Below are 26,304 nucleotides of genomic sequence, written 5' to 3'. Positions count from 1 at the left end.
GCTTCTCAAGCCCTGACTCCACAAATAATAGTCAGAGATGCTGGTTCCCTCACAGGAGGGACCAACAACTCTGAAATCACTGAGGATAACTCCAGTGAAGAGGACATCCAGTTAGCCAGGATGGCCAAAAGATTGGCTTTGGAAAGACAGATCCTAGCCATAGAGAGGGAAAGACAAGAGATGGGCCTAGGACCCATCAATGGTGGCAGCAACATAAATAGGGTCAGAGATTCTCCTGACATGTTGAAAATCCCCAAAGGGATTGTAACTAAATATGAAGAGGGTGATGACATCACCAAATGGTTCACAGCTTTTGAGAGGGCTTGTGTAACCAGAAAAGTGAACAGATCTCACTGGGGTGCTCTCCTTTGGGAAATGTTCACAGGAAAGTGTAGGGATAGACTCCTCACACTCTCTGGACAAGATGCAGAATCTTATGACCTCATGAAGGGTACCCTGATTGAGGGCTTTGGATTCTCCACTGAGGAGTACAGGATTAGGTTCAGGGGGGCTCAAAAATCCTCGAGCCAGACCTGGGTTGACTTTGTTGACTACTCAGTGAAAACACTAGATGGTTGGATTCAAGGCAGTGGTGTAAGTAATTATGATGGGCTGTACAATTTATTTGTGAAAGAACACCTGTTAAGTAATTGTTTCAATGATAAACTGCATCAGCATCTGGTAGACCTAGGACCAATTTCTCCCCAAGAATTGGGAAAGAAGGCGGACCATTGGGTCAAGACAAGGGTGTCCAAGACTTCAACAGGGGGTGACCAAAAGAAAGGGGTCACAAAGACTCCCCAGCAGAAGGGTGATGAGACAACCAAAACTAAAAATAGTAAAGAGTCTTCTACAGGCCCCCAAAAACCTGCACAGGAGGGTGGGCCCAGAGCCTCTTCACAAAACAATGGGTACAAGGGTAAAAACTTTGATCCCAAAAAGGCATGGTGTCATAGCTGTAAACAGCATGGACACCAAACTGGAGACAAGGCCTGTCCCAAGAAAGGTTCCACTCCAAACTCCCATCCAGGTAACACTGGTATGGCTAGTCTCCAAGTGGGATCAACAGTGTGCCCAGAGCAAATCAGGGTCCACACTGAAGCTACTCTAGTTTCTGAGGGTGGGGTGGATTTAGCCACACTAGCTGTCTGGCCGCCTAACATGCAAAAATACAGACAGCAACTCTTAATTAATGGGACTAGAATAGAGGGCCTGAGGGATACAGGTGCCAGTGTCACCATGGTGACAGAGAAACTGATTTCCCCTGGCCAATACCTGACTGGAAAAACTTACACAGTCACCAACGCTGACAATCAGAGAAAAGTACATCCCATGGCAATGGTTACTTTAGAATGGGGAGGGGTCAATGGCCTGAAACAGGTGGTGGTCTCCTCAAATATCCCAGTGGACTGTCTGCTTGGAAATGACCTGGAGTCCTCAGCATGGGCTGAGGTAGAGCTAAAAACCCATGCAGCCATGCTGGGTATCCCTGAACTGGTGTGTGTGAAAACAAGAGCACAATGCAAGGCACAGGGTGAAAAAGTAGAGCTGGAGTCTGGAAAAATGGCCCAGCCTACCAAGAGAACAGGAAAGTCAGTTGGGAAACCAACTGCAACACAGCAAAAGAAAGGGAACCTCTCTTCTCAGGAAGAAGTTCTGCCCTCTGAGGGAACTGAGCCTTTGGAACTTGAACCTTATCAGGTTGAGCTCTTAGGCCCAGGGGGACCCTCAAGGGAAGAGCTGTGTAAGGGACAAGAAACCTGTCCCTCTCTTGAAGGCCTTAGGCAGCAAGCTGCTGAAGAGTCCAAAGGCAAGAAAAATGGAACACATAGGGTCTATTGGGAAGATGGGCTCCTGTACACTGAGGCCAGAGACCCCAAACCTGGTGCCACTAGGAGAGTGGTAGTGCCTCAGCTGTTCAGAGAGTTCATCCTAACATTGGCCCATGACATTCCCCTTGCTGGACATTTGGGACAAACCAAGACGTGGGAGAGGTTAGTCAACCACTTCTACTGGCCCAATATGTCCAACATGGTTAAGGAGTTTTGCCTCTCCTGCCCCACCTGTCAAGCCAGTGGTAAGACAGGTGGGCACCCAAAGGCCCCCCTCATTCCACTTCCAGTGGTGGGGGTGCCCTTTGAAAGAGTGGGTGTGGACATAGTTGGTCCACTGGAACCTCCCACAGCCTCAGGAAATATGTATATCCTGGTAGTAGTGGATCATGCTACCAGGTATCCTGAAGCTATTCCCCTTAGGTCGACTACTGCCCCTGCAGTAGCCAAGGCCCTCATTGGTATCTTTACCAGAGTGGGTTTCCCTAAGGAGGTGGTGTCTGACAGAGGTACCAACTTCATGTCAGCATACCTAAAGCACATGTGGAATGAGTGTGGAGTGACTTATAAATTCACTACACCTTACCATCCACAAACTAATGGCTTAGTTGAGAGATTCAACAAGACATTAAAAGGCATGATCATGGGGCTCCCAGAAAAACTCAAAAGGAGATGGGATGTCCTCCTGCCATGTCTGCTTTTCGCTTACAGGGAGGTACCACAGAAGGGAGTAGGGTTCTCACCCTTTGAACTTCTGTTTGGTCATCCTGTAAGGGGACCACTTGCCCTTGTTAAAGAAGGCTGGGAGAGACCTCTCCATGAGCCTAAACAGGACATAGTGGACTATGTACTTGGCCTTCGCTCTAGAATGGCAGAGTACATGGAAAAGGCAACCAAAAACCTTGAGGCCAGCCAACAGCTCCAGAAGTTTTGGTATGACCAAAAGGCTGCACTGGTTGAGTTCCAACCAGGGCAGAAAGTCTGGGTTCTGGAGCCTGTGGCTCCCAGGGCACTCCAGGACAAATGGAGTGGCCCTTACCCAGTACTAGAGAGGAAGAGTCAGGTCACCTACTTGGTGGACCTGGGCACAAGCAGGAGCCCCAAAAGGGTGATCCATGTAAACCGCCTTAAGCTCTTCCACGACAGGGCTGATGTCAATCTGTTGATGGTAACAGATGAGGATCAGGAGGCAGAGAGTGAACCTCTCCCTGATCTTCTGTCATCAGACCCAAAAGATGGTACAGTAGATGGAGTGATCTACTCAGACACCCTCTCTGGCCAACAGCAAGCTGATTGTAGGAGAGTCCTACAACAGTTTCCTGAACTCTTCTCCTTAACCCCTGGTCAGACACACCTGTGTACCCATGATGTGGACACAGGAGACAGCATGCCTGTCAAGAACAAAATCTTTAGACAGTCTGACCATGTTAAGGAAAGCATCAAGGTGGAAGTCCACAAGATGCTGGAATTGGGAGTCATTGAGCGCTCTGACAGCCCCTGGGCTAGCCCAGTGGTCTTAGTCCCCAAACCTCACACCACAGATGGAAAGAAAGAGATGAGGTTTTGTGTGGACTACAGAGGGCTCAATTCTGTCACCAAGACAGATGCTCATCCAATTCCAAGAGCTGATGAGCTCATTGATAAATTAGGTGCTGCCAAATTCCTAAGTACCTTTGACTTGACAGCAGGGTACTGGCAAATAAAAATGGCACCTGGAGCAAAAGAAAAGACAGCATTCTCCACACCTGATGGGCATTATCAGTTTACTGTTATGCCCTTTGGTTTAAAGAACGCCCCTGCCACCTTCCAAAGGTTGGTGAATCAAGTCCTTGCTGGCTTGGAGTCCTTTAGCACAGCTTATCTTGATGATATTGCTGTCTTTAGCTCCACCTGGCAGGATCACCTGGTCCACCTGAGGAAGGTTTTGAAGGCTCTGCAATCTGCAGGCCTCTCTATCAAGGCATCCAAATGCCAGATAGGGCAGGGAACTGTGGTTTACTTGGGACACCTTGTAGGTGGAGGCCAAGTTCAGCCACTCCAACCCAAGATCCAGACTATTCTGGACTGGGTAGCTCCAAAAACCCAGACTCAAGTCAGGGCATTCCTTGGCTTGACTGGGTACTACAGGAGGTTTGTGAAGGGATATGGATCCATTGTGACAGCCCTCACTGAGCTCACCTCCAAGAAAATGCCCAAGAAAGTGAACTGGACTGTGGACTGCCAACAGGCCTTTGACACCCTGAAACAAGCAATGTGCTCAGCACCAGTTCTCAAAGCTCCAGATTATTCTAAGCAGTTCATTGTGCAGACTGATGCCTCTGAACATGGGATAGGGGCAGTTTTGTCCCAAACAAATGATGATGGCCTTGACCAACCTGTTGCTTTCATTAGCAGGAGGTTACTCCCCAGGGAGCAGCGTTGGAGTGCCATTGAGAGGGAGGCCTTTGCTGTGGTCTGGTCCCTGAAGAAGCTGAGACCATACCTCTTTGGGACTCACTTCCTAGTTCAAACTGACCACAGACCTCTCAAATGGCTGATGCAAATGAAAGGTGAAAATCCTAAACTGTTGAGGTGGTCCATCTCCCTACAGGGAATGGACTTTATAGTGGAACACAGACCTGGGACTGCCCATGCCAATGCAGATGGCCTTTCCAGGTTCTTCCACTTAGAAAATGAAGACTCTCTTGGGAAAGGTTAGTCTCATCCTCTTTCGTTTGGGGGGGGGTTGTGTAAGGAAATGCCTCCTTGGCATGGTTGCCCCCTGACTTTTTGCCTTTGCTGATGCTATGTTTACAATTGAAAGTGTGCTGAGGCCTGCTAACCAGGCCCCAGCACCAGTGTTCTTTCCCTAACCTGTACTTTTGTATCCACAATTGGCAGACCCTGGCATCCAGATAAGTCCCTTGTAACTGGTACTTCTAGTACCAAGGGCCCTGATGCCAAGGAAGGTCTCTAAGGGCTGCAGCATGTCTTATGCCACCCTGGAGACCTCTCACTCAGCACAGACACACTGCTTACCAGCTTGTGTGTGCTAGTGAGGACAAAACGAGTAAGTCGACATGGCACTCCCCTCAGGGTGCCATGCCAGCCTCTCACTGCCTATGCAGTATAGGTAAGACACCCCTCTAGCAGGCCTTACAGCCCTAAGGCAGGGTGCACTATACCATAGGTGAGGGTACCAGTGCATGAGCATGGTACCCCTACAGTGTCTAAACAAAACCTTAGACATTGTAAGTGCAGGGTAGCCATAAGAGTATATGGTCTGGGAGTCTGTCAAACACGAACTCCACAGCACCATAATGGCTACACTGAAAACTGGGAAGTTTGGTATCAAACTTCTCAGCACAATAAATGCACACTGATGCCAGTGTACATTTTATTGTAAAATACACCACAGAGGGCACCTTAGAGGTGCCCCCTGAAACTTAACCGACTATCTGTGTAGGCTGACTAGTTTTAGCAGCCTGCCACAAACCGAGACATGTTGCTGGCCCCATGGGGAGAGTGCCTTTGTCACTCTGAGGCCAGTAACAAAGCCTGCACTGGGTGGAGATGCTAACACCTCTCCCAGGCAGGAATTGTCACACCTGGCGGTGAGCCTCAAAGGCTCACCTCCTTTGTGCCAACCCAGCAGGACACTCCAGCTAGTGGAGTTGCCCGCCCCCTCCGGCCAGGCCCCACTTTTGGCGGCAAGGCCGGAGAAAATAATGAGAATAACAAGGAGGAGTCACTGGCCAGTCAGGACAGCCCCTAAGGTGTCCTGAGCTGAGGTGACTCTAACTTTTAGAAATCCTCCATCTTGCAGATGGAGGATTCCCCCAATAGGGTTAGGATCGTGACCCCCTCCCCTTGGGAGGAGGCACAAAGAGGGTGTACCCACCCTCAGGGCTAGTAGCCATTGGCTACTAACCCCCCCAGACCTAAACACGCCCTTAAATTTAGTATTTAAGGGCTACCCTGAACCCTAGAAAATTAGATTCCTGCAACTACAAGAAGAAGGACTGCCTAGCTGAAAACCCCTGCAGCGGAAGACCAGAAGACGACAACTGCCTTGGCTCCAGAAACTCACCGGCCTGTCTCCTGCCTTCCAAAGATCCTGCTCCAGCGACGCCTTCCAAAGGGACCAGCGACCTCGACATCCTCTGAGGACTGCCCCTGCTTCGAAAAGACAAGAAACTCCCGAGGACAGCGGACCTGCTCCAAGAAAAGCTGCAACTTTGTTTCCAGCAGCTTTAAAGAACCCTGCAAGCTCCCCGCAAGAAGCGTGAGACTTGCAACACTGCACCCGGCGACCCCGACTCGGCTGGTGGCGATCCAACACCTCAGGAGGGACCCCAGGACTACTCTGATACTGTGAGTACCAAAACCTGTCCCCCCTGAGCCCCCACAGCGCCGCCTGCAGAGGGAATCCCGAGGCTTCCCCTGACCGCGACTCTTTGAACCTAAAGTCCCGACGCCTGGGAGAGACCCTGCACCCGCAGCCCCCAGGACCTGAAGGACCGGACTTTCACTGGAGAAGTGACCCCCAGGAGTCCCTCTCCCTTGCCCAAGTGGAGGTTTCCCCGAGGAATCCCCCCCTTGCCTGCCTGCAGCGCTGAAGAGATCCCGAGATCTCTCATAGACTAACATTGCGAACCCGACGCTTGTTTCTACACTGCACCCGGCCGCCCCCGCGCCGCTGAGGGTGAAATTTCTGTGTGGACTCGTGTCCCCCCCGGTGCCCTACAAAACCCCCCTGGTCTGCCCTCCGAAGACGCGGGTACTTACCTGCAAGCAGACCGGAACCGGGGCACCCCCTTCTCTCCATTCTAGCCTATGTGTTTTGGGCACCACTTTGAACTCTGCACCTGACCGGCCCGGAGCTGCTGGTGTGGTGACTTTGGGGTTGCTCTGAACCCCCAACGGTGGGCTACCTTGGACCAAGAACTGAACCCTGTAAGTGTCTTACTTACCTGGTAAAACTAATCAAAACTTACCTCCCCTAGGAACTGTGAAAATTGCACTAAGTGTCCACTTTTAAAACAGCTATTTGTCAATAACTTGAAAAGTATACATGCAATTTTGATGATTTGAAGTTCCTAAAGTACTTACCTGCAATACCTTTCGAATGAGATATTATATGTAGAATTTGAACCTGTGGTTCTTAAAATAAACTAAGAAAAGATATTTTTCTATATAAAAACCTATTGGCTGGATTTGTCTCTGAGTGTGTGTACCTCATTTATTGTCTATGTGTATGTACAACAAATGCTTAACACTACTCCTTGGATAAGCCTACTGCTCGACCACACTACCACAAAATAGAGCATTAGTATTATCTATTTTTACCACTATTTTACCTCTAAGGGGAACCCTTGGACTCTGTGCATGCTATTCCTTACTTTGAAATAGCACATACAGAGCCAACTTCCTACACTGATGCTATGTTTACAATTGAAAGTGTGCTGAGGCCTGCTAACCAGGCCCCAGCACCAGTGTTCTTTCCCTAACCTGTACTTTTGTATCCACAATTGGCAGACCCTGGCATCCAGATAAGTCCCTTGTAACTGGTACTTCTAGTACCAAGGGCCCTGATGCCAAGGAAGGTCTCTAAGGGCTGCAGCATGTCTTATGCCACCCTGGAGACCTCTCACTCAGCACAGACACACTGCTTGCCAGCTTGTGTGTGCTAGTGAGGACAAAACGAGTAAGTCGACATGGCACTCCCCTCAGGGTGCCATGCCAGCCTCTCACTGCCTATGCAGTATAGGTAAGCCACCCCTCTAGCAGGCCTTACAGCCCTAAGGCAGGGTGCACTATACCATAGGTGAGGGTACCAGTGCATGAGCATGGTACCCCTACAGTGTCTAAACAAAACCTTAGACATTGTAAGTGCAGGGTAGCCATAAGAGTATATGGTCTGGGAGTCTGTCAAACACGAACTCCACAGCACCATAATGGCTACACTGAAAACTGGGAAGTTTGGTATCAAACTTCTCAGCACAATAAATGCACACTGATGCCAGTGTACATTTTATTGTAAAATACACCACAGAGGGCACCTTAGAGGTGCCCCCTGAAACTTAACCGACTATCTGTGTAGGCTGACTAGTTTTAGCAGCCTGCCACAAACCGAGACATGTTGCTGGCCCCATGGGGAGAGTGCCTTTGTCACTCTGAGGCCAGTAACAAAGCCTGCACTGGGTGGAGATGCTAACACCTCCCCCAGGCAGGAATTGTCACACCTGGCGGTGAGCCTCAAAGGCTCACCTCCTTTGTTCCAACCCAGCAGGACACTCCAGCTAGTGGAGTTGCCCGCCCCCTCCGGCCAGGCCCCACTTTTGGCGGCAAGGCCGGAGAAAATAATGAGAAAAACAAGGAGGAGTCACTGGCCAGTCAGGACAGCCCCTAAGGTGTCCTGAGCTGAGGTGACTAACTTTTAGAAATCCTCCATCTTGCAGATGGAGGATTCCCCCAATAGGGTTAGGATTGTGTCCCCCTCCCCTTGGGAGGAGGCACAAAGAGGGTGTACCCACCCTCAGGGCTAGTAGCCATTGGCTACTAACCCCCCAGACCTAAACACGCCCTTAAATTTAGTATTTAAGAGCTACCCTGAACCCTAGAAAATTAGATTCCTGCAACTACAAGAAGAAGGACTGCCCAGCTGAAAACCCCTGCAGCGGAAGACCAGAAGACGACAACTGCCTTGGCTCCAGAAACTCACCGGCCTGTCTCCTGCCTTCCAAAGATCCTGCTCCAGCGACGCCTTCCAAAGGGACCAGCGACCTCGACATCCTCTGAGGACTGCCCCTGCTTCGAAAAGACAAGAAACTCCCGAGGACAGCGGACCTGCTCCAAGAAAAGCTGCAACTTTGTTTCCAGCAGCTTTAAAGAACCCTGCAAGCTCCCCGCAAGAAGCGTGAGACTTGCAACACTGCACCCGGCGACCCCGACTCGGCTGGTGGCGATCCAACACCTCAGGAGGGACCCCAGGACTACTCTGATACTGTGAGTACCAAAACCTGTCCCCCCCTGAGCCCCCACAGCGCCGCCTGCAGAGGGAATCCCGAGGCTTCCCCTGACCGCGACTCTTTGAACCTAAAGTCCCGACGCCTGGGAGAGACCCTGCACCCGCAGCCCCCAGGACCTGAAGGACCGGACTTTCACTGGAGGAGTGACCCCCAGGAGTCCCTCTCCCTCGCCCAAGTGGAGGTTTCCCCGAGGAATCCCCCCCTTGCCTGCCTGCAGCGCTGAAGAGATCCCGAGATCTCTCATAGACTAACATTGAAAACCCGACGCTTGTTTCTACACTGCACCCGGCCGCCCCCGCGCTGCTGAGGGTGAAATCTCTGTGTGGACTTGTGTCCCCCCCGGTGCCCTACAAAACCCCCCTGGTCTGCCCTCCGAAGACGCGGGTACTTACCTGCAAGCAGACCGGAACCGGGGCACCCCCTTCTCTCCATTCTAGCCTATGTGTTTTGGGCACCACTTTGAACTCTGCACCTGACCGGCCCTGAGCTGCTGGTGTGGTGACTTTGGGGTTGCTCTGAGTCCCCAACGGTGGGCTACCTTGGACCAAGAACTGAACCCTGTAAGTGTCCTACTTACCTGGTAAAACTAACAAAAACTTACCTCCCCCAGGAACTGTGAAAATTGCACTAAGTGTCCACTTTTAAAACAGCTATTTGTCAATAACTTGAAAAGTATACATGCAATTTTGATGATTTGAAGTTCCTAAAGTACTTACCTGCAATACCTTTCGAATGAGATATTACATGTAGAATTTGAACCTGTGGTTCTTAAAATAAACTAAGAAAAGATATTTTTCTATATAAAAACCTATTGGCTGGATTTGTCTGAGTGTGTGTACCTCATTTATTGTCTTGTGTATGTGCAACAAATGCTTAACACTACTCCTTGGATAAGCCTACTGCTCGACCACACTACCACAAAATAGAGCATTAGTATTATCTATTTTTACCACTATTTTACCTCTAAGGGGAACCCTTGGACTCTGTGCATGCTATTCCTTACTTTGAAATAGCACATACAGAGCCAACTTCCTACACCTCCCCTAAAAGTTGTTTTACGAAATGTGCCAAATGTGCCTCTGCCCTGCGGGGAATAGAGTGCGCCCATGGCTTTGGCTGTGTCAGTGTCCTTCTTTAAATTTTTCAATTGCAGTGTCCACTTCTGGGCCAAACCATTGCTGTTCATTGAACGGCATATTGAGCACTGCCTGTTGTATCTCAGGTTTGAAGCCAGATGTGCGCAGCCATGCGTGCCTCCTTATTGTCACAGCAGTATTTATTGTTCTTGCAGCTGTATCTGCTGCATCCATAGAAGAACGTATTTGGTTGTTGGAGATATTTTGCCCCTCTTCAACCACTTGTTTCGCTCGTTCCTGGAATTCTTTGGGGAGGTGCTCGATGAGATGCTGCATCTCGTCCCAATGGGCCCTGTTGTATCGCGCTAGGAGTGCTTGCGAGTTGGCGATGCGCCACTGATTTGCAGCTTGTGCTGCAACCCTTTTCCCAGCTGCATCAAACTTGCGGCTCTCCTTGTCCGGAGGCGGTGCGTTGCCCGATGTTTGCGAGTTGGCTCTTTTACGAGCTGCTCCTACGACTACTGAATCCGGTGTCAGTTGTGATGTAATAAAAGCAGGGTCTGTGGGCGGTGCCTTGTATTTTTTCTCCACCCTTTGAGTTATTGCTCTGCTTTTAACAGGCTCCTTGAAAATCTGCTTAGCGTGCCTTAGCATTCCCGGGAGCATGGGAAGGCTTTGATAATGGCTGTGGGTGGAGGACAGGGTGTTAAAGAGGAAGTCATCCTCAATAGGCTCCGAATGTAGAGATACATTATGAAATTCGGCTGCCCTAGCTACCACCTGTGCATATGCTGTACTGTCCTCAGGTGGTGAGGGTTTAGTTGGGTACGACTCTGGACTATTGTCCGATACTGGAGCATTATAGAGGTCCCATGCTGCCCGATCATCCTGGCTCATGGTGGTATGAGCTGGTGATTGTGGTGGAGTCTGTGCCGGTGATACATGAGTTGACTGTGGTGGAGAGGATGGTGGAGTTACCCTCTTTACCACCTTTGCTTGTGGTGGCTTGTTGCTGGAAGTCAAGTTTCCTTTTCCTTCCGATTGGGGGAAGAGTGCTGATTTTCCCTGTACCCCTTTGGATAAAGATCCGCTTTTGCGTGTGATCTACCTCTGTAGTTTGTAATTCCTCCTCAAATCTGTGTCTTTTTAGTTGGGAGGACAGTGATTGTTCATCTGAGTAGGAACTGGTTTTTGGTTCGGTTGCCGGGTGTTTTGGCACCGAAACCGTGTCTTTAGTTGTTTTCGGCTCCGACGAGATCTTTCTCTTTTTCGGTGTCTTGGCCTCTCGGTGCCGACCATCTTCGGTGCCGCTATCTCTGTGTCGAGTAGCTTCGGTGCCGCTGTCTCTGTGTCGAGCCTTTTCTGCACCACTCTCTCGGTCCCGAGAGTGTTGCGTGCCTGTGTCTCGACCTGAGTCGGACGACTTCGGCACCAGCTCGCCCTTTTTCGGTGCCGATGGACGGTCACCTACTTTATGGGTTATGCCATGGCCTGTTGGCAGTGGCGTCCCCTGGGCTTTGTCTGTTTTCTCGTGTGATCTTTCTTTCGACGTCTTACTCACGGTTGGTTGCTCGTCGACGTCGAATTCTTCGGAATCCGAATCGCGGATGGAGAAAGTTTCTTCTTCCTCCTCCTCGAACCCTTGTTGTCCTGTCGGTGTGGAAGCCATCTGCAACCTCCTGGCTCTTCGGTCCCTGAGCGTTTTTCTCGACCGAAACGCGCGACAGGCCTCACACGACTCTTCCTTGTGCTCGGGGGACAGGCACAAGTTACAGACCAAATGTTGGTCTGTATAAGGATATTTACTGTGGCATTTAGGACAGAATCGGAACGGGGTCCGTTCCATCAGTGTCGATGTTGCACGCGGTCGGGCCGACCAGGCCCCGACGGGGGATCGAAAATACCCCGAAGGGTTACCGGAGCTCTTTAAGGCTCGGTGTCGATTTGCCCTAACTATCACGATACCGAACAAAACAATACAGATGAATTTTCCGTTGATTCTGACTAACTTTCCGACCCGAAACACGGAGCGAAAAGGAACACGTCCGAACCCGATGGCGGAAAAAAAACAATCTAAGATGGAGTTGACGCCCATGCGCAATGGAACCGAAGTGGGAGGAGTCCCTCGGTCTCGTGACTCGAAAAGACTTCTTCGAAGAAAAACAACTTGTAACACTCCGACCCAACACCAGACGGCGGACTATGCACAGCATGTGTATCTGCAGCTACACATGCCACCGAACACACAATTATCAAAAAAATGTAAAAGGAACAGCGCGTAAAGAAATATTTTAAGACTTGTCAAAAAGGGAACCTATGTAACAGACTGAAAAAGCATTAAGGACAAAAAATGGGCACAGCTGCTCAGATGAGTACTACAAGACTGAGAGCGCGCTACTTACTGTGTGTGTATCGAACGTCAAGGCATGAGGGCATCTCTTTGGGCCGGACCAGAAGGGGGCACCAGAGGTTGTGAGCTGCACAAAGAAAAACAGTTTCACAGCAAAGCAGTTTTCTGTGGCAACTAAGTGAAGAAATACAGTGCTAAGCAATTTATAAGCAAAAAAGCAACTTATAAGAAAACAACTACAAATTATTAACAGACAGCCTCTCATGGAACAAGATATTCCCCACTTCTTTCCTCCTTTTCAGGTGACTAATTCAAATATTTTAGCTTTTCCAACTATTAAAAAAGCGGTTGAATAGGGGACATATGAAAAAGGGATATAAATAGCTGTAAAATGGTAGGTGTTTCCCTTAAAAATGCAAGAAACTAGCAGGCACAGAGGGCTGAGAAATCTAGGACTGAAGCAGCAGACGAATGTCTTCTACTCTGGAAAATAGTTGTGGGTTATCGAGAGACTCTAGATGGACAGAACATTCCAAAGGTCAAACAACCCCAAGGAATGTAAAAACTGAGCTAAGTGTCAAACGGCCTACACTAGAGCCACCCTCTCTGCTGACAAACCTGAAATCCGGCCTGCCCCCTTCAAGACAGTGAGGCAACAGCAGCGAGTGCTTCGAAAACTATCTCAACTGAAATCTGCTCCAATGGGCAGAGGTAAGAGGCGCCCTCCCATCTCTCCAGTACCTGCTCTGGGGGGAAGTTGTGCAGCAGCTGCCGGATATTGTTGGAGTACTGGCTGTGCCAGTGAGTGCAGGCCCAGGTCACACAGTCCTGCCACGTCTTGGGTCGCTCAGTCACCAGGCTCTTGTAGACGGCTTCAATGACTTCCAGCGACTGAGAGCCAGGCAGCTTCAGCGTCCGATCCAGGAACTTGGGATCTCTGTTAAAAAATAAACCGAAAGTTATCACAGAGGACGCATTCCCACTCTTATGCACTTGGTAACACAATGGTTCATGAGAAGTTACTGGTGTTTGCATAGCCCACATTCTGGTTAACGAGAAGTTACTGGTATTTGCACAGCCCACATTCTAGTTCATGAGAAGTTACTGGTATCTGCGTAGCACACATTCTGGTTCACGAGAGGTTACTGGTATCTGCACAACCCACATTCTGGTTCACGAGAAGTTACTGGTATTTGCACAGCCCACATTCTAGTTCATGAGAAGTTACTGGTATCGGCGTAGCACACATTCTGGTTCATGAGAAGGTACTGGTATTTGCGTAGCCCACATTCTGGTTCACGAGAGGTTAATGGTATCTGCACAGCCCACATTCTAGTTCACGAGAGGTTACTGGTATCTGCACAACCCACATTCTGGTTCACGAGAAGTTACTGGGGTTTGCACAGCCCACATTCTGGTTCAAAAGAGGTTACTGGTATTTGCACAGCCCACATTCTGGTTAATGAGGTTACTGGTATTTGCACAGCCCACATTCTGGTTAATGAGGTTACTGGTATTTGCACAGCCCACATTCTGGTTAATGAGAGGTTACTGGTATCTGCACAGCCCGCATTCTGGTTAATGAGAGGTTACTGGTATCTGCACAGCCCGCATTCTGGTTAATGAGAGGTTACTGGTATCTGCACAGCCCGCATTCTGGTTAATGAGAGGTTACTGGTATCTTCACAGCCCACATTCTGGTTAATGAAAATGTCACTTACCCAGTGTACATCTGTTTGTGGCATCAGTCGCTGTAGATTCGCATGTTTTGCATAGCTCGCCATCTAGTGTTGGGTCGGAGTGTTACAAGTTGTTTTTCTTCGAAGAAGTCTTTCGAGTCACGGGACCGAGTGACTCCTCCTTTTGTCTCCATTGCGCATGGGCGTCGACTCCATCTTCGATTGTTTTTCCCCGCAGAGGGTGAGGTAGGAGTTGTATTGTAGTAATAGTGCCCATGCAATGGAGTGACTAAGTATGTACCTATTTAAGGTTAAAATAATATATATACAAATAGTTGAAGGTACCTTCCGAACTGCTACAGGCTCCCGGGGAGGCGGGTGGGCACATGCGAATCTACAGCGACTGATGCCACGAACAGATGTACACTGGGTAAGTGACATTTTCAGTTCGATGGCATCTGTCGCTGTAGATACGCATGTTTTGCATAGACTAGTAAGCAGTTATCTCCCCAAAGCGGTGGCTCAGCCTGTAGGAGTGGGAGTAGTCTGAAACAATGTTCTTAATACGGCTTGACCTACTGTGGCTTGTTGTGCAGATAACACGTCTACACAGTAGTGCTTGGTGAATGTGTGAGGCGTAGACCATGTGGCTGCCTTACATATTTCTTGCATTGGGATGTTTCCTAGAAAGGCCATGGTAGCACCTTTCTTTCTGGTTGAGTGTGCCCTTGGTGTAATGGGCAGTTGTCGTTTAGCTTTAAGGTAGCAGATTTGGATGCATTTAACTATCCATCTGGCTATACCTTGTTTTGATATTGGGTTTCCTGCATGAGGTTTTTGGAATGCAATAAATAGCTGTTTAGTTTTCCTGATGCTCTTTGTTCTGTCAATGTAATACATTAATGCTCTTTTGACATCTAAAGTATGTAGTGCCCTCTCAGCTACGGAATCTGGCTGTGGGAAGAACACTGGAAGTTCCACTGTTTGATTTAGATGGAACGGTGAAATAACTTTTGGTAGAAATTTAGGATTAGTCCTTAGGACGACCTTATTTTTGTGTAGTTGTATAAAAGGTTCTTGTATTGTAAACGCCTGAATCCCGCTTACTCTTCTTAGAGAGGTAATGGCGATGAGAAATGCAACCTTCCATGTTAGGAACTGTATTTCGCAGGAGTGCATGGGTTCAAAAGGTGGACCCATAAGTCTAGTTAAGACAACATTTAGGTTCCATGAAGGAACAGGTGGTGTTCTTGGTGGAATAATTCTTTTAAGGCCCTCCATGAATGCTTTAATGACTGGTATCCTATATAGGGAAGTTGAATAGGTAGGCTGCAGGTATGCAGATATTGCTGCAAGGTGTATTTTAATGGAAGAGAAAGCTAGGTTAGATTTTTGTAAGTGAAGCAAGTAACCCACTACATGTTTTGGGGTTGCGTGTAATGGTTGGATTTGATTAATATGGCAGTAGCAAACAAACCTCTTCCATTTACTGGCATAGCAGTGCCTGATGGATGGCCTTCTGGCTTGCTTTATGACTTCCATACATTCTTGGGTAAGTTGTGAGTGTCCGAATTCTAGGATTTCAGGAGCCAGATTGCTAGATTCAGCGATGCTGGATCTGGGTGTCTGATCGTTTGGTTGTGTTGTGTTAACAGATCCGGCCTGTTGGGCAGTTTGATGTGGGGTACTACTGATAGGTCTAGCAGCGTTGTGTACCAGGGTTGCCTTGCCCAAGTTGGTGCTATTAATATGAGTTTGAGTTTGTTTTGACTGAGTTTGTTTACCAGATAAGGAAGGAGAGGGAGAGGAGGAAAAGCGTAGGCAAATATCCCTGACCAGTTGATCCATAGGGCATTGCCGTGGGACTGCCTGTGTGGGTATCTGGATGCGAAGTTTTGGCATTTTGCGTTCTCTTTTGTCGCAAACAAGTCTATTTGAGGTGTTCCCCAGAGCGTGAAGTAAGTGTTCAGAATTTGGGGGTGAATTTCCCATTCGTGGACCTGTTGGTGATCTCGAGAGAGATTGTCTGCGAGTTGATTCTGAATTCCTGGGATAAATTGTGCTATTAGGCGAATTTGGTTGTGAATTGCCCAACGCCATATCTTTTGTGCCAGCAGGCTCAATTGCGTTGAGTGCGTCCCCCCTTGTTTGTTTAGATAATACATTGTTGTCTGTTTTGACGAGAATGTATTTGTGAACTATTATTGGTTGAAAAGCCTTTAGTGCATGAAAAACTGCTGGCAGTTCTAGGTGATTTATATGCAGTTTTGTTTGATGTACATTGTCCTTGTATGCTGTGTTGATCGAGGTGTGCTCCCCACCCTGTCATGGAAGCATCTGTTATTACGTATTGTGGCACTGGGTCTTGGAAAGGCCGCCCTTTGTTTAAATTTATATTGTTCCACCATAGAAGCGAGAGGTAAGTTTGGCGGTCTATTAACACCAGATCTGTAAGGTGACCCTGTGCTTGTGACCACTGTGATGCTAGGCACTGTTGTAAGGGCCTCATGTGCAGTCTTGCGTTTGGGACAATGGCTATGCATGAAGACATCATGCCTAGGAGTTGTAATATCATCTTTGCTTGTATTTTCTGTGTTGGATACATGCGTTGTATGATGTTGTTGAAATTTTGAATTCTTTGTGGGCTTGGAGTGGCTACTCCTATTGTTGTGTTTATTATGGCTCCTAGGTATTGTTGTACCTTGCGCGGCAGAATGTTGGATTTTGCGAAGTTGACTGTGAACCCTAGTTTGTAGAGGGTTTGTATGATTTGATTTGTGTGGTGTGAGCACGTTATTAACGAATGGGTCTTGATTAGCCAGTCGTCTAGATACGGGAATACATGTATTTGCTGCCTTCTGATGTGTGCAGCGACTACTGCTAGACATTTGGTAAAGACTCTTGGTGCGGTTGTTAAACCGAAAGGCAGTACCTTGAATTGGTAGTGTATTCCTTTGAATACAAACCTTAGGTATTTCCTGTGCAATGGATGTATTGGTATATGGAAATACGCGTCTTTGAGGTCTAATGTTGTCATGTAGTCGTGTAGTTTCAGCAATGGTAACACTTCTTGTAGTGTGACCATGTGAAAGTGGTCTGATTTGATGTATGTGTTTAGTATTCTTAGGTCTAGGATTGGTCTTAGCGTTTTGTCCTTCTTTGGTATTAAGAAGTACAGTGAATAAGCTCCTGTGTTTATTTGTGTGTTTGGTACTAACTCGATTGCGTTCTTTTGCAATAGTGCTTGAACTTCTATCTCCAGGAGCTCGGAATGATGTTTTGATAAATTTTGTGCTCTTGGTGGTATGTTTGGAGGGAATTGTAGAAATTCTATGCAATAACCATTTTGGATAATTGCTAGAACCCAAGTGTCTGTAGTGATTTCCTCCCATGCTTTGTAATAATGACCTATTCTTCCCCCCACTGGTGTTGTGTGGAGGGGGTGAGTGACATGCGAGTCACTGCTTAGTTGTAGGGGTTTTGGGGCTTTGAAATTTTCCCCTATTCCTAGGGAATTACCCTCCTCTATATTGGCCCCGAAAGCCTCCCCTGTACTGTCCCTGGTAACTGGATGGTGTTGCCTGTGAGGTGCTGGCTTGTGTGGCCTGACCCCGAAACCCCCCTCTAAAGGGTGTTTTGCGGAAGGTGCTGTAATTTCCTCTGCTCTGCGGGTAGTGGAGTGCGCCCATGGCTTTAGCAGTGTCCGTGTCCTTTTTAAGTTTCTCAATCGCCGTGTCCACTTCTGGACCGAACAGTTCTTTTTCGTTGAATGGCATATTGAGAACTGCCTGCTGAATCTCTGGTTTAAACCCAGACGTTCGTAGCCATGCATGCCTTCTGATGGTCACAGATGTATTTATTGTTCTTGCAGCTGTGTCTGCTGCGTCCATGGAGGAGCGTATCTGGTTGTTTGAAATGTTCTGTCCTTCTTCAACCACTTGCTTTGCCCTCTTTTGTAGGTCTTTGGGTAGATGTTCAATGAGATGTTGCATCTCATCCCAATGGGCTCTGTCATAGCGCGCAAGAAGTGCCTGTGAGTTAGTGATGCGCCACTGGTTTGCAGCTTGTGCTGCGACTCTCTTTCCAGCTGCATCGAACTTGCGGCTTTCCTTATCTGGGGGTGGTGCGTCCCCAGATGTGTGGGAGTTGGCCCTTTTCCTAGCTGCTCCTACAACGACAGAATCTGGTGGCAGCTGCGAAGTTATGAAAATAGGGTCTGTAGGAGGCGCTTTATACTTTTTTTCCACCCTTGGTGTGATTGCCCTACTTTTGACCGGCTCCTTAAAGATGTCTTTTGCGTGCCGAAGCATACCAGGGAGCATAGGCAGGCTTTGGTAGGAGCTGTCGGTGGCAGAGAGGGTGTTGAATAGAAAGTCATCCTCGACTTGTTCTGAGTGGAGGCTTACATTGTGGAATTGTGCTGCTCTAGCCACCACCTGAGAATATGCAGTACTGTCCTCTGGTGGTGATGGCTTTGTAGGGTATGCCTCCGGACTGTTATCTGACACAGGGGTGTCGTATAAGTCCCATGCGTCCTGATCCTGGTCACCTTGGCTCATGGTGGTGTGAGCCGGGGAATGTGATGGAGTTTGTGCTGGCGAGACGTGAATTATAGGTGGAGGGGAGGGTGGCGGAGTAACCCTTTTCACCATTTTTGTTTGTGGTGTTTGGTCAGTTTGAAATTCCAGTCTTCTCTTTCTCCTAATAGGGGGAAGGGTGCTTATCTTTCCTGTCCCCTGCTGTATAAAAATAAGTTTCTGCGTATGGTCTACATCGGTGGATTGCAGGTCTTCCTCAAACCTATGCTTTCGCATTTGGAAGGTCATTGATTGCTCTTCGGTATAAGAGCCTGAAACTGGGTCGGTTGCAGGTTGTTTCGGCACCGAAACCCTGTCTGCATCTTTTTTCGGCTCTGAGGTGGCTTTTTTCTTTTTCGGAGTCAAAACATCTCGGTGTCGATCTTCATCGGTGCCGCTGTCTCGGCGTCGAGCCGTGTCTACACCGCTATCTCGGTGTCGATGTATTTCTCCAGCACTTTCTCGGTCCCGAGAAGGCTGCGTGCCGGTGTCTCGACCGGAGTCGGACGGTCTCGGCACTGATTGGGCCTTTTTCGGTGCCGACGGTCGGTCACCGAATTTATGGGTGGAGCCATGGCCTGGTGGCAGTGGCGTCCCCTGGGCCTTGACAATCTTCTTATGCGTGGTTTTCGACGTCTTACTCACGGTTCGTGGATCGTCGAATTCCTCGGAGTCCGATTCGTGTATCGAAAAGGTTTCTTCCTCTTCCTGTACCTCGAACTCTCGGTGCGCTGTCGGCGTGGACGCCATTTGAAGTCTTCTTGCTCGACGGTCTCTGAGTGTTTTTCGGGACCGGAACGCACGACAGGCCTCGCAGGTGTCTTCACTGTGCTCAGGTGATAGGCACAGGTTACAGACCAAGTGTTGGCCTGAATAGGGGTATTTTTTGTGGCATTTGGGACAGAAACGGAACGGGGTCCGTTCCATCGGCGTTCTTCTACACGCGGTCGGGCCGAGCAGGCCCCGACGGGGATCGAAAACTACCCCGAAGGGCTCCGGAGCTCTTCGATCTTCGATGCGGTGTTGATTCTGACTACGCCGATCCCGAACGCAACAATACTGACGAAAATCTTCCGAAATTTTGCTGTTTTTCCGTTCCGAAACTCGGAGCGACAGGAACACGTCCGAACCCGATGGCGGAAAAAAAACAATCGAAGATGGAGTCGACGCCCATGCGCAATGGAGACAAAAGGAGGAGTCACTCGGTCCCGTGACTCGAAAGACTTCTTCGAAGAAAAACAACTTGTAACACTCCGACCCAACACCAGATGGCGAGCTATGCAAAACATGCGTATCTACAGCGACAGATGCCATCGAACTGAGAGGTTACTGGTATTTGTACAGCCCACATTCTGGTTAATGAGAGGTTACTGGTATTTGTACAGCCCACATTCTGGTTAATGAGAAGTTATTGGCATCTGCACATCCCACATAGAAGTTACTGCTATCTGCGTAGCCCACATTCTGCCACTGCTACAGTTTCAAAGCGCTAGATGACACATCTCTACAAAGGGTTGATGCACAAAAACAAAGTAACAAATCTCCCTTCCAAGCTTCCATACGAGTTAATGTAGAAAATATTGGGCACATAATTACAGCCCACCTTACAGAATGTTCTTGCACAACTTGAGTGCTACCTTTACCAATATCAGACGCCTGAAGGATTGAGTGAAACTAACCCAACTAAGCTATAACATTTTACAATAGGCAAGGTGGTTTTATTATAGGTGCAAATGTACGTGATATGCCAACAAGACAGAAGGTCTTGGAGGTAAAAAACAAAAATGAAACGAAGATGGGAAAGTCTTACGTTAAAAACTGATTGACGTTTTCTGCAGGCTGCTTGAAAAGGCCTTCAAATTCGTCTCGCGCCCACTGCAACAAGACAAGTAAAGTGAGTTAGTTTAAAGGCAAGTCTTCGGAACAGCCACAACAAGGCAGAGCCTCGAAGATCCAAGCCTCGAACAAGGGCAAGAGAGGAGGGGCAGTGCTGGACTAGAGGTCTTGGTATCACCTACCTGAACACACTGCACTCATGGACGGTCTCAACCCCCGATACTTGATCAAGAAGATTTATAAAGCAGATTTATTCAGCATCAGATGCCCTACCCGGGAGAAGCGGGGGGCTATAACTATGGATTTGTCACCCCTAGTCTTTGGGCAGGACAACCAGATGCACACTCTGAAAACCTCTGGATAGAATATAACAGGCTGCTTCTCCAGGACCCAAGTGACTCAATGGCACTAAGGTAATCTTTGTAACAAGTAGTACTAATGCCCCAGGAAACACAAATGATCAAGTTACTACCTTGGGTAACGTTTCTGTTGAGTACACTCATCACAGGTCCCTCACAGATGCTAAGACTAGTGGCAGAAACAGGTCTAGGCTCCAGACACCTTCAGACATGACAACACAGATGCATATAGGTGCCACCCCTGGGCTCTATCAGACATTCTGTGGCCTCAGACACGAAGGAACTAAGAATCGAGGGGATAAAACGCTAAACTTGAGACATTGTTAATCATAGGAAGACCAGTTCATAGAATGGGGAGGCAGGTGGGTGGCGGGGAATCTGCAGTTGGAGAATACACCAGGAAGAGAATTAATGAAAGAAAATAAAGAGATGTTCTTCTGGTGGATATTGCTAACGGCCTTTTGAATGGACACCACAGCAATAAAAAAAAACAAAGAATAAAAAAAAATTAAAAAAAACACAGAACATTCCTAGCCAAGTACCTTTTGGCAACCTTCGCTCGTGGAATTAGCCTAAAGTCACTCATTAGGCTCTTTTTTTCCCCCATTCACATGTGACACAGCTACCTTAGCTACCCCAGTTTATGGTCTGCAGATCTGGCTTCACTCAAAAGAGACATGCCAACCCCCTGTCCCAGGGCCCATCTGACAAGTGGACAGGTGGGAAATTTAGTATTTAGGGTGGTGTGTCCACCCCTCAGGTCAGTTCCAACCCTAAGGTGCACTGCCTGATGTGCACACAATATTTATAATCTGCCATCTTGGTGCTGGCAGACTTAGTACCTATGGAACAGAGTTAAGCCCACGTCCCACAGTAAGTGGTTATATAGGGGGTATCCTGATCCCAGGGGTATGTAGCCCACTGGCTACTACCCTACACTTCCTGCAACACCTCTAAATGCAGTATGGATAAGTTACTTACCTGTAAATCCTAGTTCTCTTCCAGGGGTATCCTCATCAAAGTCATAAACATTGAATATTCCCGCCCTTGTGCGGGGACCCCGGAGCATATATAAAATATATATACACATTATACATGTGTAACAAACAGTCATGCAGGCTATCATGTTAAAAACAGGCTAAAATGCTTTATTTCTATGAAGTTTTTTTTTTTTTTTTTTTTAAATACTACAATAGAGCATAAATAAGTACCCAAGTTCCTAAAACTAGGCTTGGGGAAGTAAGCAGTAGCAAACTCTATTTTTTCACTAGAGAAAACTGCATTGAAAAACAATGAAGCATTCTTAGCCAATAGGCTGCATGTAGGTTAACACAGGAGAACCATAAAAACTTTGGCACTGTGCCTTTAAGACCCTGAGCACCTCCAGTATCCCACCATGCCTCAGGGGTGAAGGAAAGGTGACAGTTGGTTCACAGTTAGGTCAGTTCTTTTTACGGTGACAATTTGTATAATTGAATCAAAATACTGTCTGTCCTGCACTTCCAGTAGACGTGTGTCCGGGGAGGAGGGTGGGTTGTTTATGACTTTGATGAGGATACCCCTGGAAGAGAACTAGGATTTACAGTAACTTATCCTTCTCTTCCAGGGGATCCTCATCAATAGTCATAAACATTGAATAGATTAGCAAGCCCATCCCTAAACCCAGCGGACTGTCCGATAGAAGTGCAGGAATAGACATGTCTTACGCAAATAAATTCCTTAGAGAGGCCTGCCCCACTTGGGCATCCGCTCTTGCATCTGAGTCTAAACAATAATGTCTTGTAAAAGTATGGACAGACTTCCATGTAGCAGCCTTACAAATCTCAGATATAGGAACATTGTTAAGGAGAGCAGCAGTAGCCGCTTTTCCCCTTGTGGAATGCTCTCTAGGCCGCGCTAGCAATTGTCTATTAGCTAGCTGGTAAGTATTAACAATACAAGAGACTATCCATCTTGATATTGTTCGCTTAGATGCTGCTTCTCCTGTCCTTAAATGACCATAGTTCACAAACAAGCGGTTAGAGTGTCTAATCGATTTTGTCTTGTCCAGATAAAATTTCAGCACTCTTTTCAAGTCTAATGAGTGCAATGCTTTCTCAGCCGGAGTTTCCGGATTGGGAAAGAACGTCGGTAAAGTTATGGTCTGATTAATATGGAATTCTGACACCACCTTCGGAAGGAAAGATGGGTGAGTTCGTAGAACTACTCTATTGTCATGTAAAACCGTGTACGGTTCTTTTGCAGACAAGGCCTGGATCTCACTGACCCTCCTCGCTGAAGTAATGGCCACCAGAAAAGCCGTTTTCCACGTAAGGTGTTGTAAGGAGGCCTTATGGATAGGCTCGAAAGGAGGGCCCATAAGCTTTGCTAGGACTATGTTCAGTTCCCACGGAGGAGAAGGCCTCCGAATTGGCGGAAAAACTTTCAAACCTTCTAAGAAATCCTTGACTACAGGTTTCGTAAAGAAGGATTCCTGAGAAGGTGACTTGCGATAGGCAGTAATAGCAGACAAATGTACCTTAATAGATGATACCTGCAGACCGGATTTCGCTAGGTGAAGCAAATAGGACAGTATGACGTCCTCCTGCGCCCGTATGGGATTATGGCCTTGCTGACAGCACCATATGTAGAATCTCTTCCACTTAAAAGCGTAGGAACGCCGCGTGGAAGGCCGTTTGGACTCTTTCAAGATGTTCATGCACTCCTGCGAGAGTCCTAGGTGCCCATACTGCAGGAATTCAGGAGCCATGCTGTTAAGCTCAGAGAGGGTAGGTTGGGATGCAGAATCCTGCCCTCCATTCTGCTCAGAAGATCCGGTCTGCACGGCAGCCTCCTGTGAGGTTTTTCCGACAGGTTGAGGAGATCCGTGTACCAGAATTGTCGAGGCCATTGTGGCGCTATAAGAATCATTCTGGTCCTGGATCCGTAAAGTTTGCTGATCACTGCCGGAATGAGGGGAATCGGAGGAAAAGCGTAAAGAAATGTCCCTGACCAGTCGATCAACAGGGCATTCCCTCGAGATCCTGGACGGTAGAACCTGGATGCGAAGTCTGGGCATTTCCTGTTTACATCGTCTGCGAAGAGGTCCAGTTGAGGCCGACCCCATTGCGCGAAGATGTATTCTGCGACTTCGTCGTGCAGGACCCAATCGTGAACGTCCTCCAGGTGTCTGCTTAGAAAGTCTGCTTCTACGTTCTGCTGACCTGGCAGGTGAACTGCTGTGATTGACATTCCTCTGGCCAGGAGCCAATGCCATATCGCTTGGGACTCTCGTGAAAGGGGTAGGGATCTCGTTCCCCCTTGTTTGTTCAAGTAATACATCGTGGTTGTATTGTCCGTCTGTATCAATAGAGTTTTCCCCTGAATTAGCGGTGTGAAAGACTTGAGAGCCAGATGGACCGCTCTGAGTTCTAGCAGATTTATGTGGTACTGCTTCTCCTTGTCTGACCACAGACCCTGCGCTTGAAAAGGACCCAGATGAGCCCCCCATCCCTGAAGAGACGCATCCGTTACCAGAGTGTCGGATGGAAGTACCTGGTGAAACGGAGCGCCCACTGACAGGTGAGGTCTGTGCATCCACCATCTCAATGACTGCAGTGCTACCTCCGGTAGCCGCATTGTGTCTTCCCAGCGACCTGTTCTTTGGCTCCAATTGGCCTCCAATGCCTCTTGGAGGGGTCTCATGTGGAGTCTGGCATTTGGGACAATAAAGATGCACGATGCCATGGAGCCCAGTAGTGATGTCACCTGACGTGCCGTAGGTGCGCTGGCTCTCAACAGGTCCTGGCACTTCATGTTTATTGAGGACAGTCGTTCCTCCGAAGGATACACTTTTTGTAGTTCTGTGTTTATGATAGCTCCTAGGTAGTGAAGACTCTGCGTTGGAGTCAAGGTTGACTTCTGGTAATTGACCTGAAGACCTAGAGCTTCGCAAACTCCTAGTACAATGTCCCGATGGCTTCTCGCCTGCTCCGGAGAAGAAGCCTTTAGTAGCCAGTCGTCTAGGTATGGATATATGTATATCCTTTGTCTTCGTAGATGCGCCGCCACCACTGCCATACATTTCGAGAAAACTCTTGGAGCAGATTTCAGGCCAAAGGGTAGAACCCTGAACTGGTAATGCTGTAACGCTACTCGAAAGCGCAGGAATTTGATGCTTTGGAGCTATTGGGATGTGGAAATACGCATCCTGCAGGTCGATGGAGCACATCCAGTCTCCCTGATGCAGTTGAGGGAAAATTTGGTGAAGCGCTAGCATTCTGAACTTCTGCTTTCTTATGTATTTGTTCAGCAGTCTTAGATCCAGGATTGGCCTGAAAACGCCCTCTTGACCCTTCTTTGCTACTAGAAAGTAACGGGAGTAGACCCCCTTTCCTCTGTGGGCAGGTGGAACTCTTTCTATGGCATTCTTTCTTAGAAGGGCGAGAGCCTCCTTGCGTAGCAAGGTGAGATGAGCCGGATTGTGTTTGGTTGGTGGCAAGTGTGGTGGAGGCTGCTTGAAAAGGAGAGAATAGCCATGTTCGACAATATTGAGCACCCATTTGTCTCTTGTGATAGAGTGCCACTCGTGAAGATGAGCAATAATACTTCCCCCCACCGGAGTGGTGTACAGTGTCGAGGGAAGCGAGACTTCATTGCTTTGTGGGTGCTTTTGGAGTGGACTGTTGAGGTCTACTTGACCCTCGCTCCCTTGTGTTTCTTCGCTGAAACAGAGGGCGTCCCTGTCGTTGCTGAGACCTTTGCGACCAATGAGGGGTTTGAACCCTCTGTTGGAAAGGGCGTCTATCGTACGGTCTGTACCTCCGCCTGAAATCTTTCCTTCTTTCGAGGCCTACCGCCTTCATGGTATCCACCTCGGTCTTCATGCGGGCCATCTCTTCGTCTGCATGGGCACCGAATAGAGAATTCCCGGCAAATGGGAGATTCAGGATACGTTGTTGTGCCTCCTGTTTCAAGCCAGTGAGCCTCAGCCAGGAAGATCTCCTCGCACAGATACCATGTGCGTACCCATGAGCCGCCAAATCCGCCCCATCCGCTGCTGCGCTGATAACTTGGTTAGATACCAGGCATCCTTCCTGTAGAATCTCTTGGAAATCTTGCCTGTCTTCTCTGGGCAGTTTTTCTGTAAATCTACTGAGGGAATCCCACAGAGAACGATCGTACCTGCCCAGGAGCGCAGACGCACTAGAGACCTTCATTGCTGAAGCCGCTGTCCCGCACATCTTTCTTCCCAGAGAGTCTAAATGCCTGCTCTCTTTATCCGGGGGTACCGTGGATGAAGATGCCACCGAGTGGGTCTTTCGGGCGGCAGCTATGATCACTGAGTCTGGCGGCGGATCCTTCCTAAGGAATAAAGGGTCTTGCTCTGGAGCCTTGTACTTTTTAAGAATCCGAGCCGGGGCAGACTTAAGCGAGGCTGGGGCCAGAAAAGTGTCCATGGTCGGCTGCAACAAACCAGGCACTAGAGGCAGCAACTTTTTCGCCGCTGATCTCTGTTGTAGCGTCTCAAAGATGATTGATGAGGAGGTAGACGGTTCTGGAACCTCTATATTGAGTTTCTGCGCTCCTCTTAGCAACACCTCGTT

General features: G+C 48.4%; 1 protein-coding gene across 2 annotated transcripts in view; it reads right to left on the bottom strand.

Moving 5' to 3' along the window:
* The window catches only part of UBA1 (ubiquitin like modifier activating enzyme 1), a 293,145-nt gene that overhangs the window by 143,806 nt on the left and 123,035 nt on the right, over positions 1 to 26,304 (bottom strand). For both annotated transcript variants that reach the window (XM_069209518.1, XM_069209517.1), the window contains exons 17-19: positions 20,335 to 20,399; positions 13,010 to 13,205; positions 12,321 to 12,395 (exon numbers count right to left, since the gene is read on the bottom strand). In XM_069209518.1, coding sequence (XP_069065619.1) covers positions 12,321 to 12,395; positions 13,010 to 13,205; positions 20,335 to 20,399 — 336 coding nt within the window. The remainder of the gene's footprint in view (positions 1 to 12,320; positions 12,396 to 13,009; positions 13,206 to 20,334; positions 20,400 to 26,304) is intronic.

The sequence above is a fragment of the Pleurodeles waltl genome, chromosome 10 (genome assembly GCF_031143425.1).
Source record: "Pleurodeles waltl isolate 20211129_DDA chromosome 10, aPleWal1.hap1.20221129, whole genome shotgun sequence".
Classification (NCBI taxonomy): domain Eukaryota; kingdom Metazoa; phylum Chordata; class Amphibia; order Caudata; family Salamandridae; genus Pleurodeles; species Pleurodeles waltl.
Note: the sequence above shows the minus strand (reverse complement) of the source record. Positions and strands in the feature narration are given on the sequence as shown.